Raw genomic sequence first — 15,468 nt, forward strand, 5'->3', positions numbered from 1 at the left:
TCATTTAGGAGAATTAGATATTGATTATTATGACATTACCTCTCTCTTGAAATCATATTCGTCCTCGACTATGGTGTAGAGAAGATAAAGCATGTTCATGAGTCCTTTTCTTAGTGGGTAGAGGATCCCTATGTTACCCTACGACATCATTCCACAATGGATGAGTAGTCCATTTGGCGCTTGAGAGCCTGAGGCTGCCGCAAGCATGTCTGCACATTATTCCTATCAATCTTGCATAGTAGAGTGACAAGCTCTACTTGGTGTTTGGGAGACGTCGTCTCCGCAAACTTGATCTAAGCATGCATACTACTTGATTTTTGTGCACAAATAAAGAAAAACAGAGTCTTATAAGACAAAAATTTTGTTCATTTTTAACATTTTGTACATTTGCTTACTCTTGGGAAGCATTGTAAGCATTGACAAGGTTTAGGTTATCCTTTAATTGTATGACTTGCATCCATCTAGCATCTTCAAAAGGATAATTCTTGAACTTAATAAGATATCGTCGGATAGTCTTACCGCCTCTTAGTACCTTGTCTTCATGTCGGAGAATGGACTCGGGTTGCAGCACCTCTTCTTGGTCCTCGATCTCCGGTGGGTCTTCAATAGTTGGTTCTTGAGGTGGATCTCCTTTGTAAGGCTTTAATAGGCTCACATGAAAAGCATTATGTATGAGCCAATGATTGGGCAACTTGAGTTGATAGGCCATCTCATTGATTGGCCTAAGAATCTGAAAGGGACCATAGTACCTTTTTGCTAGTTTAGCATAGTACTTTTGGTGATCCGTAGGACTCTTGCCCGTTGTGTGCATTAATCGAGCCTTGGGAAACTTTAACAAGACCCAATCATTTTCTTTAAAGGCTTGGGCTCTTCTGTGCTTGTTAGCAGCAGCCTTTTGCCTTTGCTGTGAGATAGAGATAGCATCCTTAATCTTTTGGAAAGATTCTTCTAGGTCTCGGCTATACTCATCTGCAGCGAAGATCTTCCCATGTACCTTAAGTAGCAAGGGACTTTTTGATCTTCCCTCAATTACCTCGAAAGGTGCTTTTCCTGTGGAAGTATGTACAGTGTTATTGTAAGCATACTCCACTAAGGGTAAGTACTTCTCCCATTGGGATCTTTGATCTACTTCCGTTACATAGGCTTTTAGTAGATCGAGAATTGTTAGGTTAGCTATTTCACTTTGGCCATTCGTTTGTGGATGATAGGCCGAAGAGAAATTTAGCCTTGTCCCTAAATTCTCAAAGAGACCCTTCCAGAAATTACTGGTCATTCTAGGATCTCTATCCGACACTATGGACATTGGCAAGCCATGGTATTTGAAAATTTGTGAAATGAAGAGGGTTTCCATTTGATGGGCTTTGATAGTCTTTTTGACAGGTATAAAATGAGCTTGTTTACTGAACCTGTCTACTATCGTCCATATTCCCGTATTCCCATGGATAGACTTAGGAAATCCAAAGATAAAATCCATAGATATTCTCTCCCATGGTGAATTAGGGATTGGCAAGTGTTGAAGCAATCCAGGTTGCTTCCCTCTATCAAATTTTGTCTTTTGACATACCACACATTTGGAAACATACTCTTGTATGTTCACTTTCATGGTAGGCCAATAGAAATATGTTTCAATTCCCTTTAAGGTAGACTGAATCCCTCTATGCCCCGCATATGGGGGAGCATGAGATTCATACATTACTTTCTCACGCAGGGAGTTAGTAACGCATAGTCTATTGCCATAGATAAGATAACCATCTTGTAAAGTAAATGGTTCTTCTTTCTTCCCTAATGTAAGGGCTGAAATCACATCTCTAAAATCGGGATCGATAGCATACTCATCTATCATTGAAGATAGATCATTGTGAGTTGCTATGGAAACCGCATTCACTCTCGGCCGTCTTGAGAGTGCATCGGCTACTTGATTATGCTTGCCAGCAATGTGAGCAATATGAAAATAAAATTGTGAAAGGAAATTTGCCCACCTCATTTGTTTGTCGGAGAGCTTGGTCTGCGTCATGAAGTACTTAAGACTTTGGTGATCCATTCGCAGAATGAAAGGAGTCCCCAATAAATAGTGCTTCCATGAGTCTAAGGCATGTAGAACTGCATGGAGTTCTTTTTCGTATATGCCTAGAGCTTGCTCAACAGGGTCGAGCCTTCGGCTATCATAGCCTATGGCGTGCCCTTCTTGGAGCAAAACAGCTCCAAGGCAATCACCACAAGCATCACATTGGACCTCAAATGGTTTTGAGAGATCCGGTAGTGTAAGCACTGGTTGAGAGATAAGCTTTTCTTTAAGCTTTTCAAAAGCATTGTTCTCCTTAGCAAACCATGTATACCTAACGCTTTTCTTTGTTAGGTCATGTAATGGTCCCGCAATTTGTGAGAACTTTTCTATGAAGCGTCTATAGTATGCGCACATACCTATAAAGCTTCTTAGTTCATGAAGATTCCTTGGTTTAGGCCATCCTTTTATTACCTCTAACTTGGATGGATCCATTTGGATGCCATCTTGAGAGATAATGTGACCTAAATACTGAATCTCTTGCAAGAAAAATTCACTTTTCTTTAGATTAACATAAAGTTTATTCTCTCTTAAAACTTGAAATATTACCTGGAGGTGTTGCTTGTGTTCCTCCAATGAATTAGAGTAGATGATAATATCATCAAAGAACACTCCAGTGAAGGTTCGATGAGGCCTGAACAGCTTCTCCATCAAGCGGTTGAATGTGGCTGGTGCATTGGTCAAGCCAAAAGGCATGACAATGTATTCGTAAAGACCAAATGTAGTGCGAAACGCGGTCTTTACAATGTCTTGATCAACTATCCTTACTTGATGATAGCCACTCTTTAGGTCAACCCTACTGAAGTAGGTCGATCCTTGTAGCTTATCAAATAGGTCTTCTACCCGTGGAACGGGAAACCTATTCTTGATAGTGATCCTATTTAGTGCTCTATAGTCGACACACATACGATATGTGCCGTCTTTCTTTTGCACTAATAGCACAGATGAGCAAAATGGAGATGAGCTAGGCCTAACCATGCCCTTCTCAACTAACTCATGCATAATCTCCTCTTGTTGAGCTTGAGAAACTCTATAAAGAGGTTTATTAGGCGGTGAACTTCCTGGAAGAAGTTCAATTGCATGGTCATCATTACCTCGTTTAGGAGGTAGCTCACAAGGGATGTCTTCAATAAAAACATCTTGAAACCCCTTGAGAAAATTGGATAACTCTAATTCCTTTTGGTTGCTTTTATTTTCTTTTGCTAAAGCATTAGGTTCATTTTGAGAGTCTTTAACAAAAAACATGTACACGGAAATAGAGCTCTTTATTGAATTATTGAAAGCTGGTGTATGTACAATGGGGATGGTGTTACCCATTTCCTTAGCATCTATATACATGTCTTTTTCCCTGAACTTAAAGGAGATTCTCCTTTCAAGAAATTTAACATCGGCAGCCAGGCGGTCAAACCATGGTGCCCCTAGGATTACATCCTCATGCTTGAGAGGAGAGATAAAGAAGTCCTCTTTGTCCACATAGCCTTGGACATGAAGCCTCAATTTCCCAATTAAGGGAGTGACTGAAGCTTCTTGCCCCTTGAAGGCACTGTCTGCGGGTAGGACATCTCCCATCTCGTAGGATTGTATTCCTAGCTTGGTGGCCAACTCTATAGATATAAAATTGTGAGTAGAACCAGGGTCAAAGAGAATAAAAGCATCATGTTCTCTTACCTTTCCCCAAGCATGGCATAGAGGAGATCTTTGTGGTGAGTTTGGTGAGTCTCCTCCTCTTGGATTTCAACCAAGGAAGCTCTAGGAGGATCTTGGCGGTTGTTCTTTTGGGGACAAGTGTGGTACGCATGCCCTTGTTCGCCACACTTGAAACACCGGTTATCCTTACGATAACGCTCAAGCTCTTCAGGAGAGAGTTTATTCTGACCTTTGTAAACTCCCTTCTCTTTAGCTTTGTTGGAGTTGCCCTTAGGAGACTTTTGGACATTGTCCTTCCCCTTAGGCTCATTGGAACCCTTGTTTTCCAGGGGCTTATTATTTCTTTTTGCCCCCGTTTGGAAATTGATTCCAGAGGCGACCATAGTGTGGTGTATTACCGCCGATATGGTACGTGGTCTTTGGGAGTTGACATACTCCGCCATTTCTTCGGTTAAGCTTGCACAAAATTGTTGCTTTTGCTCTCCAAAATCCAACCTTTTGAAGACAGTGGCTTTGAGTTGTAGGTCTCAAAACTTGTCTACATATTTGTGGATGGATTCATTGGGAGAGAGCTTTAAGCTTCGCCATTCGGTGAGTACTTTGTCTTTGGCATCGGTGGCCAAAAATTGCTTCATAATGGAAGCTCTTAAAGCCTTCCATGTTCGTGGAGCTTCACCATTGGCTCGTAGGCTAGACCACCATTGTCTAGCGGACTTTTGAAACGCCGCATCGAATTGCTGGATAAAGGCCAAGACTTTGTCTGTAGCACCAAAGGTACCATCATAGGTAAGGAAAGAGATGATCTTCCCTCCCTCTTTGAATTTCTTCAACTTGGACGACCTCTTCCATGCGGCATAGGATTTCCTATGGCCTCTTCTTTTTGATGGTTCAAAGGTTGCACCATCACTTTCTTCAGAGGGTGAAGAATTTGAAGAAGGTGGAGAAGAGGGTGACCTCTTTCTCGCCTTTTTCTTGTCTTGATCTTTGTCATCTTCACCATAGTTTTCATAAGAGGAAGAGGATGAAGAAGATGGAGAAGAGGGTGTCCTCTTTCTCGCCTTTTTCTTCTCTTGCTTTTTATCATCCCTCTTTGAATTATGACGTGGAGAAGAGTGTGATAGTCTTCTCCGCTTTGGTGGTGATGGAGAGCGTTTAGCCTGCCGTCTTCGTGGAGCCATCTCCGCCGAGGTGGCGGGAGACTCGCTTCTTTCTCGTTCCTTTGGTGGAGGCTCTTGAGTTCTCCTTTGGGAAGGAGATGCATCATCAAGAAGTAAATTCTTGAGCCCTTCATATGGATTCTCTTCTTCTTCCCGAATCGGAGAGAGACCTCTTTTGGTAGTCTCACAAGGAGGCTTCCTAGGTGTTCTCTCGTCATGGTGATGAGCTTGGAGAATCCCGTGAGCACGGAGCTGCCGTTGCACTTCACTTTGCAGAGATGGATTGCCCATGGATTGTTGAAGCCTAGAAACAAGATAGTTAACAAGCATTGAAGCATCATTAGTAGCTTGCTCATGAGCAAAATCAAAGTTATCAACATTAATTTCACTCTCTTTACTATTGTCAGCCATTCTAACAACTTTTAGGTGTAAACTTTTTAGGTGTACTTTGGCACTTCAAGCCCTAGTTGCTACTCCTCTTTACCCCTTTAGAAAAAGCACTCAAGCTACTGTACCCGAGGCTCGAATACCATTAATTGCAAGGAATAGAAGAGAGGGTCTTTCGACACCAAAACAACACCGGCTCCTGTCAAGCTTCTAATAGCTCAATAGCCCGTAGGACTCCACTATTAAGACCATAGCTCTCGACGGTGATGCCCCGTTAACTGCACGAAGGCAGGCGCACTGCAAGGCTGAAAAATCCCTATTCTACTTACTCACAGGCAATTAATAATACCAACCATTTGTAGCTAGATTGAGGACCTCCCTTCTTGAGCAAGAAAAGAGAAACCTTGAGCTCTGATACCAATGTAACATTTAATGACCTAATAACTTATGTGTAGCGGAAATAAGCATGAACATAGTGGGCATTTCATTAGAGTAGATTCCTAATGAGAATTACAAGAGTGCTTGGGTGGAGAGAGCAACAAAAAGCATAACACCTAGTTAGATAGCATCGACAATACTTTCAAAAGAGAGAGCAATTAAGCTATTGACAATTATTGAGGACCGGATTTTCATGGAGCTGGTCCCCCCTCCAAAAGGCTTTGTATTATGGTTTCTCCCATCAAGAGAGACATTGTACAATACAATTCTTTGTGTTCCTTCAAGACTAGCTAGTGCAATGAAGATGGAAACTTCATGCACTAAGCAAAACACTTAACAAACACAACTTAAATTATCCCCTTTCTCAGACCCAAGACCTCACACACCTTCGAAGATGGTGAGAGCTTGCAGGGTATGAGAGTAGATTGAGAAGAAGAAGGAGTATCTTACGAGAAAGATGTACATCTCCTCACATAATCACTCATATGTAGCATAGCTTAGCTTAGTAATTAGCTTGGTAGAGGAGATGAGCATGCATTGAAGCTTGGCTCTTGGTTGGATTTGCATCCACATGCCAAGGGAGTGTTGATGTAGGCTTCTATCTCACAAGCTTGGAGTAGGTGATGAGTTCTCCATTAAAGCTTGGGAAGAGATAGTCTTCTCTTTCTTCACACATGAGCTTGTGTGAGTGTGTGTGTGATAATGCCTTGCAAAAATCAGACCCCTCTCTCTCTTGGGCGAGCCCTCTTACTAAATTCTGTTCCTGAAGCCTCATTGGCCCTCCCCAAGTCAAGCCAATTACAATTAAGCAGCATAAGTGATAGCCTTCTGACATGTGTCCCCCTTTCCCCTTTTGTGAGAGATTTAGGTAATTAAATAATTAAACTAAACTCTCATTGGATCCCTTTGCCTCCTGGCCAATAGGAATCAGGCAAGCCATGGAGCTTCTGAATGCTCATTGGACCCCTTGGGAGACTGCCCAATAGTCTTCTAGGAGACTTAATTTTCATTGGTTTCTTTTATTAAATGTTTTTAAATTAATTAAACTAGATTTACTCTAGCTTAATTTTCATTGGTCCACTTCAAGGGTCATCCAATAGAAATTGGGCACACCTTGTGGGCATCTGGCCTAGGGAGCTGACATGTGTCCCTCATTCCCTTTGTGTAAAGGGAGCCTGTGTGTGTGTGTGGCTTTCTCTCTCATCCCCTACCTTTAGGGCTCGCCCCCTCCCATGTAGGGATGTGCAAAGACTTTTAGGGCACACACAAAGCATCCAATTTTCCCTAGGGTTGACCTTTGGACACAACCTTTGAATTTTGGAACCTTAGCATTTTGGAAGTCTTAATGGGCTGAACCTTAGGGTCTTTTTAGCCCATTGTTGCACATGGCTCTTTTGCAGATGCCCCCCCCTTTGGATCCCTATTTTCCCTCCTTCGGATCCCTACTGTGGCCGGTCTGCTAGCTTAACCAATATTCTAGCTTTTACTCCCCTGGCCTTCCCCACATTAAATGATCAGTTTAATATGAGAAAATCATTTAGGAGAATTAGATATTGATTATTATGACATTAACAACTTGATAGCTTGAACAAAAACTCCCATGTCATGCTGAAAAGTAGGATTTGTAGAATTGTCGCGTCTTGCTGAACAATAGGCGTTGCTGAACAGTAATTGTTACTGTGTTATGCAAAGGCAAAATTAGCAGAACGCGAAACCTTCGTAAGTGCTACACGTAATAATTTTGTTAATGCAAAGTCGTTATGGCTATCTTTATTCTCATTTAAATTGAAAGTTTTTATGGTAATGTTGATTCATATGTAGGGAGTGAAAAAAAGCTTTGGTTGTGATTGAAAATTTACTTCCATTTGTTGCTGCCAGCAGTTGATTCGTCCCTTCCTCAACGTACTACGATACAAAAATTCCATCTGTTAGCGGGTCGCCATGACGGACGTCTGCAGCATAGCTTTCTGGAAATAACATAATGTCAATACTCAGGGAAAGTGACTTGGATGGGGCACGGAGACTCTATGAGATCATCAATCTCAAGAAGTGAACCTTAACAAACAAACATAACAACTCTACAAGCAAACCAACTGACTCAATGATCAAGGAAATCTGCCTATATCCTTTCTCATAGCACTAGGTCATCACACTATTTTGGCACTCGAACGGACTCAAAATGCAACGAAAATTTAGGAGGAGGTCTAGGACACCTAGGGGCACTATCCTAGCAAGTCTGGTTGCAATCCAACAAGGTACCAAAATCATGATCCATCATGAAAAAGGTCCTCAAAACTGCAACAAACCAATCCAGAAAGGTCGCCCTATGGTCTAAGAACACTCTCCTATGGTGTCAAAACGACTCAAATCAACAATTTAAGCACTCAAATTTACAATTATAGCTCACAGACGCGTAGTCGCAAACCATAGCAAAACTGACAATGCTTACACTTAATTTAAAGAGCAAAGAAAGAGGAACACAATACAAGTTTTGGAATTGAAAATGGATTACCCATTCATTAACTGCGATGATTACAAGGTTGGAGCAGCTCGTAGCTTGAGTGTACGTTGGGATGGGGGAAATGGAAACACACACAGTACACAAACTAGATGCGTCTCTATAGCCCAGCAGATATCCAACACCCCAAGCCACTCCGATAGACTCACACACACTGTATTTTCTCTATGGCTTTACTAGTAAGCTCGTAATTTGCACAATTCATGACTACACCCGCCTAGCTATATGCACCTTAACAACACAAACTCGTCAATAGCTAAACACATAGCACACACCTCGAGCAATATAACATAGAGGCAATCATTCCCTCCCATCTCTTGCTCTCTCTTGCACTCACACATGCTCTCTCTCTCTCTCTCTCTCTCTCTCTCTTTTGATACACACAAACTCAAAGGGTTCCACACACAAGCCCCAAGCTTTCAGCACAAAGGAAGACGCCAAGACACAATAGATGGAGTGGGCAGAATAATGAGCTTTTGATTAGAGTTAGGATGATCTTTAATTAATGCGACATATACAGAGTTAGGTCGGCCCCTTTAAGCTTACAAAGTAATCTCAAAAAAACATGAAACCATAGATATCCACCATTGATGTGGAGCTTGAATTCGAGTAACTCATGGTCGAGGTTGCCTTCTGCTTTGGAACACCGATTGCCTCCCACTTGAAGCCTTTATTTCCGAATCCGAGCAAGAAACCCCTCCTATGGTGCTGCCTTGCCGCAGACTCACCACCCTCCAGCTCCTTGCTTGCAGCAATACACCCTTCACATGGTGGCCCTCTCCTGCTCACGGCCAGCCCTCCATGCCTTCCTTGTAGCCACCTACGGCTCCTCAGACTCGGCACCTCTTGGCCCTATAGCAGCCCTCGTTCACTACTCTAGGCCAACCTTCTTCTTTCCTTGCCATCATCCGATGGTGCTCCACCTCCTCCTACTGCCATCCCTTGGTGGCCTTCTCCTTACACATTCAGCACCTTCATTTTGTTGTTCCCTACTTATCCATGGCTCCTAGACTCGGACTCCTCTCTGCATGGCCCTTTGCCTTCCCATGCCTTCATCTCTTACAGGCGGCATCCCCTTTCTTCTGCTCTAGGCCAGCATTCTGGCGGCTCTATACCCCTCCGAAATCGGCTTCTCCTTCGCCTTCTTCTTTTTCTCCTGCGTGTCCCTTCTACCATGCAATTGGCGGCCTTTCCTTGTTCATGCAAGCTGATGGCGCCCATATGGCGTTACTTTCTCCATGTCAACTGCAGCGCTTGTGTAGTAGCACTCTCTGTTCTCTTCCCTCCCGTCATCAACTCCTGCATGCCTTTTTTCCACCTCCCAAATAAAACTTCTTTTAAATCAACTTAAGCCATCAAGCACAAGGGCTAAAAAAAGCTCTCGTTCTACTCCTTTTGTATCGGCAGCTATGATCACATATCAACCTCTTCTATCCATGTTTCAAAACTCCAAAGACCACTTTCCTGCTTCTCGGCACCTAAAGCTTCATGGCCGCCATTGATAAAAATCATCCACGTCCCGGGTGAAGAAACCCTTGCCAAAGAAAGCCGCGATTGTCATGACCATCTGTCATTTTGAGCTCGATATGATGCTTGATTCGTGAACAACTATGCACCTTCTCTCAAGCACATAAACAACCTTGACACTGTTGATCTCGTTCACCAATCTCATTTGACATACACCTTACAATTAGACTCGTTGAAGTTTGCATCAAGTATAGCTTCAACCGCCCTGCCATTTGCTTCCAATTCTCCATGCACCGGCTTCCAACGTGTTTGTGGGTGAACCAAGTTTGGGTGCATCATCATTGCCCACCCCCTCGTTGAGCATTCATGCTCAACCATAGCATTATTTAGATATTAGAAAACTGCATAAGAAGCGAGAACATGATTGCATAATAAGAAGCTATATGTAGTATGTAGAACTGTATAGGTAGATAGAGAGAGATTCACTATCTGTCGTAACACCCGCCTGGGTCAAATAGAAAGCCAAAGGCTCTCCCAAGCATAGTGTAATCTCCACCTGGATCAAAAATATGGCATTGATCATCACCATCCGTCTGTAAAATGAATACGGACCATCCCTGCTTTGCATTGGTAAACCTGTAAACCAATCCTTCCAGTAGATCTTGACAGCACCACCCTTCAAAAAACTGCATGCATGAACCATCTCCACGCCCAACATAAACTTGCACATCCTGGAAAGTCTTTGCATCACATGTCTCCCCGCCAATGGATAGAGAGCTCGCCATATCATGATTATCTTCAAACAAAATAACCTGTAGCAATCGGCATAATGGCACTTGCAAAACAACCTTCAACAACGCATCCATCAATAACATGGCACCAACCTGTGGCAACAGATCATCCAAAGCAGATACTGGCATATCTTCACGTGTAGTCCCTTCAAATAGCACTGGAAAAGGAGGAAAGCCTTGCATACCTTGTATTCTCGCCATAGCTTTAGCAACCTGCGACTTGTCATCTACATCGACCATTGGATCATCAAACCCCCAGTCACCTTCATCAAAGCATTCTTCTTCAGTTGACTTTTCTTGACCATCACAAGGCACGAGAGAGGGTTTTCTTGACCATCAAGAGGCGCGAGAGAGGGTTGCCCAACCCCCTGGTCTTTGCAAACTGGCTCTTCACCTGCAACCTGATGTTCTTTGACCACCTTATTGACATGCATAACATCATATGTCTCATACCTTGAGAAAGCACACTCCGTTTCCCATGTGCTCTCTGTATCCAAGGCACTGCTATAGCTCGAATACACCTCGGCTTTCTCCACAAAACTCACCGACTTTGGCACTTCAACTATCTTCTCCACTGCTTGCTTTTCGGATGTCATAAAATCTAATATCTAACCAACCCAAATGATTTTCTCATATTAAATTGATCACTTAATGTGGGAGAATAAACGGGAACAAGTGTTAAGATATAGATATGTGCTTATAGATCTATCTCAACACGGGGCCAATGGTAAAGGGGCCCAAAAAGGAGATGGTCTATCAAAGAGCAAGGCTAACCAATGGAGCATAAGACCTTAGGGTTAGCTTCATGAAGACCTCCAATAAATGTGTGTAAAAGTTCAAGTTCATGTTATGCTATGATTGTGATGCATGAAGCTTTCCATCTTCATTGCATCACCTAGGTCACAAGGAACACAAAGAATGTATTGTAACAAGTCTCTCTTAATGGGAGAAATCATAATACCAATGCCTATTGGAGGGGGGACCGGCTCCACATAAATCCGGTCCTCAATTGTTGTCATGTTCTCTAAATTCTCTCTCTTGCAAAAGTATTGTTCATGCCAAGTTAACTAATTGCTATGATTATGTTGCTATCTTCAATTATGTCTATCCGCTATGCTCACAAAGTTATTTCTCGAAAGTATTTTCATTAATTTTCGCTATTCTCAAGTTGAATAGGCTAATTCCATTACATCGGAAGTCACTCAGTCAAGCACATCAGGCAGTACTCGGTAGACCCCTCTCTACAGCTTCTGAGGCCTCATAGGCCCACATGGTACCATCTCTACTCTATCATCACACCTATCCGCTGCTACCACATGTGCATCAACAAAGGGTCGGATTACCTGAAGCTCTTCCCTAGCAATTGGCCTTGGCACCACTAGACTCGCCAGAACCTGCTTTGCATGTTGCTTCTTTAAAACCTTCTTCGTCCTGCTTTGCACAAAGGCTACTACCTCCTCGTACGTGCGCGGTCCATCTATCTTGACTTTATCCCGCACTTTTACATGCAAGCAGTCTACAAACTTGGTCATCTTCAAAAATTCTGCATTCTCTACAACAGTTACCTTAACGAACTTGCTTCATATGGCCTCGAGTTCCCACACGAATGCTTGGAAATCACCGTCAAGGCTTTGCTTTCGGTTGTCCATTATCTGCTTCACTTCACTCCACTACGTGTTGGCCACATATCGGCTTCAAAATGCTGCTTCCAATGTGCTCCAATCCTGTTTTTCTTTAGCCTGCAAGCCCTCGTACCATACCTTTGCTTTTCCACGAACCAGAAGCGCGAAAGCTTGGGCCACTCCCTCTTCTCTTGACAAGCCGCTTTCCAGTAGAAATAGACCATAGTCCTACAGCCATTGAGGTCGGAACACCTGTAAAGGTCGGAAAACCCAACCATGCCATTCTTGTTAGATCCTGCTCTTCAAACCGCAACACCGTCTTCGACTTCACCGAGAAGCAATCAGTCGGTCCTCAGTGGGGACACCACTGATGGGATGGGGGAAATGGAAACACACACAATACACAAACTAGATGCATCTCTATAGCCCAACGGATATCTAGCACCCCAAGCCACTCCGATAGACTCACACACTGTATTTTCTCTATGGCTTTACTAGTAAGCTCGTAATTTGCACCTTAACAACACAAACTCATCAATAGCTCAACACATAACACACACCTCGAGCAATATAACATGGCGGCAATCATTCCATCCCTTCTCTTGCTCTCTCTTGCACTCACACATGCTATCTGTCTCTCTCTCCCTCTTTAGCTATACACAAAATCCAAGGGTCCACACACAAGCCCAGAGGTTTGAGCACAAAGGAAGACGCCAAGACACAATAGATGGAGTGGGCATAATAATGAACTTTTGATTAGAGTTAGGATGATCTTTAATGCGACATATACACATACGATCAAGGTCGGCCCCTTTAAGCTTACAAAGTAATCTCAAAAAAACATGAAACCATAGATATCCGCCATTGATGTGGAACTTGAATTTGAGTAACTCATGGTCCAGGTTGCCTTCTCCTTTGGAACACCGATTGACTCCCACTTGAAGCCTTTATTTTTGAATCCGAGCAAGAAACCCCTCCTATGGTGCTACCCTGCCGTAGACTCACCACCCTCCAGCTCCTTGCTTGCAGCAATACACAATTCACATGGCGGCCCTCTGCTGCTCACGGCCAGCCCTCCATGCCTTCCTTGTAGCCACCTACGGCTCCTCAGACTCGGCAGCTCTTGGCCCTATAGCATCCCTCGTTCACTGCTCTAAGCCAACCTTCTTCTTTCCTTGCCATCATCCGATGGTGCTCCACCTCCTCCTACTGCCATCCCTTGGTGGCCCTCTCCTTACACATTCAGCACCTTCATTTTGTTGTTCCCTGCTTATACATGGCTCCTAGACTCGGACTCCCCTCTGCATGGCCCTTTGCCTTCCCATGCCTTCATCTCTTACAGGCGGCATCCCATTTCTTCTGCTCTAGGCCAGCCTTCTGGCGGCTCTGTACCCCTCCGAAACCGGCTTCTCCTTTGCCTTCTTCTTTTTCTCCTGCGTGTTCCTTTTAGCATGCAATTGGTGGCCCTTCCTTGTTCATGCAAGCTGATGGTGCCCAGATGGCATTACTTTCTCCATGTCAACTGCAGCGCTTGTGTAGTAGCACTCTCTGTTCTCTTCCCTCTCGTCGTCGACTCCTGCATGCCTTTTTTTCACCTCCCAAAAAAAGTTCTTTTAAATCAGCTTAAGCAGCCCTTCCCATCAAGCACAAGGGCTAAAAAAATCTCTCGTTCTACTCCTTTTGTCTCGGCAGCTATGATCACATGTCAACCTCCTCTATCCATGTTTCAAAACTCCAAAGACCACTTTCCTGCTTTTCGGCACCTAAAGCTTCATGGCCACCATTGAGCAAAATCATCCGACGTCCCGGGTGAAGAAACCCTTGCCAAAGAAAGCCGCGATTGTCATGACCATCTGTCATTTTGAGCTCGATATGATGCTTGATTCGTGAACAACTGTGCACCTTCTCTCAAGCACATAAACAACCTTGACATTGTTGATCTCGTTCACCAATCTCATTTGACATACACCTTACAATTGGACTAGTTGAGGTTTGCATCAAGTATAGCTTCAACCACACTGCCATTTGCTTCCAATTCTCTATACACCGGCTTCCGACGTGTTTGTGGGTGAACCATGTTTGGGTGCATCAACGTTTTTTGAGTTCCCAATTCTTCTAAAGATAAGCCCCCCTTTCACATTAAAATTATTGAACTTTATACCTAGGGCATTCTAAATGGCCAGTGGTTGGTTCACATGGACCTTTACAATTGTCATGACAATATTACAACTCATGGAATTGACCTCTTAATTTGGAATTAGGATTTACACAGAGTATTTCTACACTAGCTCGGACAATTAATAGAGTACAAATGTGGTGTCCGGCTATGTGTCCGGCCAGGTGGACGCCTGTTTGATCTTTCCTCAAACATTCCCCCCCAGTTGTTAACCCGGTTGTATGAATGCCATATAATTTGTATGTGCATGTCTATTTCATTTTTTAAAGTATTAAGTATATGAATACTTGGTCGGTAACGCAACTATGAAGAGTATTTCATATACAAATGTTTGAATTGTTTGATATTGTTGTTTTTAAGTGTTCTTATGAAAATATATACTATCTAATCATATTCAAAAGAATTCTTTATTCATCACCATTTTAAATGCTACATCTACATAAACTCTCTGTAAAAACGTATATGCACATAATTTGCATGTTAAATATTCATTTTTATTTTTTGAGAGAGCAAGACGTTCTTTGCAATTTTTGATTGGTTTGTATACTTTCAATGTTTTAAATGAGCTAAAATAAAATTGGCAATATGTACATCACGATGCATGCATCTTCGAAGAGGCATTATTTTTTAATTGAATCGTGATAACATGCAAAATATAAACTCGGGTATTTTTTTCTATGAAAATTTTTTGAATTGTTTTGGGTTTTTAGCATGTTCTATTAGGTTTGGACAAGCTTATTAGAAGTGATACCTTTAAAGTCAAAATGATTATCAACCTGAATAAATATAATCTTGCCCCAAGGCTTCGTCTCTTCTAATGAGGATGTTTTTTTAGCATTTGCTGTGTGAAATCTGTCTTAAAACCTCTCAAGCTATCTTTTATTTTGTGCGCATTGGATAGGACCATTGATAGAAGTCTTTAAGTCAGTGTATGCTTTGTTTGAAGTAGTGTGAGAGTGCACGGTGAAAAATATAAGTTATAAATTCACAATATGCTGAAATGTTTCTGATTTTTAACATGTATTGTTTGATTTGGATAAAGTTCTTAAAACTACTTGTTTGCTCTTCATTTTACACTAGCAAACATTGCATTTTGGAATGAATATTTTTTCCAATGTGTATCAATATATTCGTGCCCATTTATTAAAGTCTTCAAGTCATGGTTATGGGTTGTCTAAACTAGTGTGAGAGTATTAGTGCAGT

The 15,468-nt window shown here is 42.5% G+C and overlaps 1 protein-coding gene and 1 pseudogene across 1 annotated transcript; one reads left to right on the forward strand and one right to left on the reverse strand.

Moving 5' to 3' along the window:
- Nucleotides 1-13,616, forward strand: part of LOC147444337 (uncharacterized) — a 90,793-nt pseudogene extending 77,177 nt beyond the window's left edge.
- LOC147444338 (uncharacterized) lies at nucleotides 8,669-11,653 on the reverse strand. The gene has a single exon (XM_086526984.1). The coding sequence runs from the start codon at nucleotides 10,705-10,707 to the stop codon at nucleotides 10,162-10,164; it is 546 nt and encodes a 181-aa protein (XP_086383110.1). The 5' UTR covers nucleotides 10,708-11,653; the 3' UTR covers nucleotides 8,669-10,161.
- Nucleotides 13,617-15,468: the final 1,852 nt, after the last annotated feature.

Source organism: Adiantum capillus-veneris, chromosome 13 (assembly GCF_014529385.1).
Source record: "Adiantum capillus-veneris isolate H3 chromosome 13, ASM1452938v2, whole genome shotgun sequence".
Classification (NCBI taxonomy): domain Eukaryota; kingdom Viridiplantae; phylum Streptophyta; class Polypodiopsida; order Polypodiales; family Pteridaceae; genus Adiantum; species Adiantum capillus-veneris.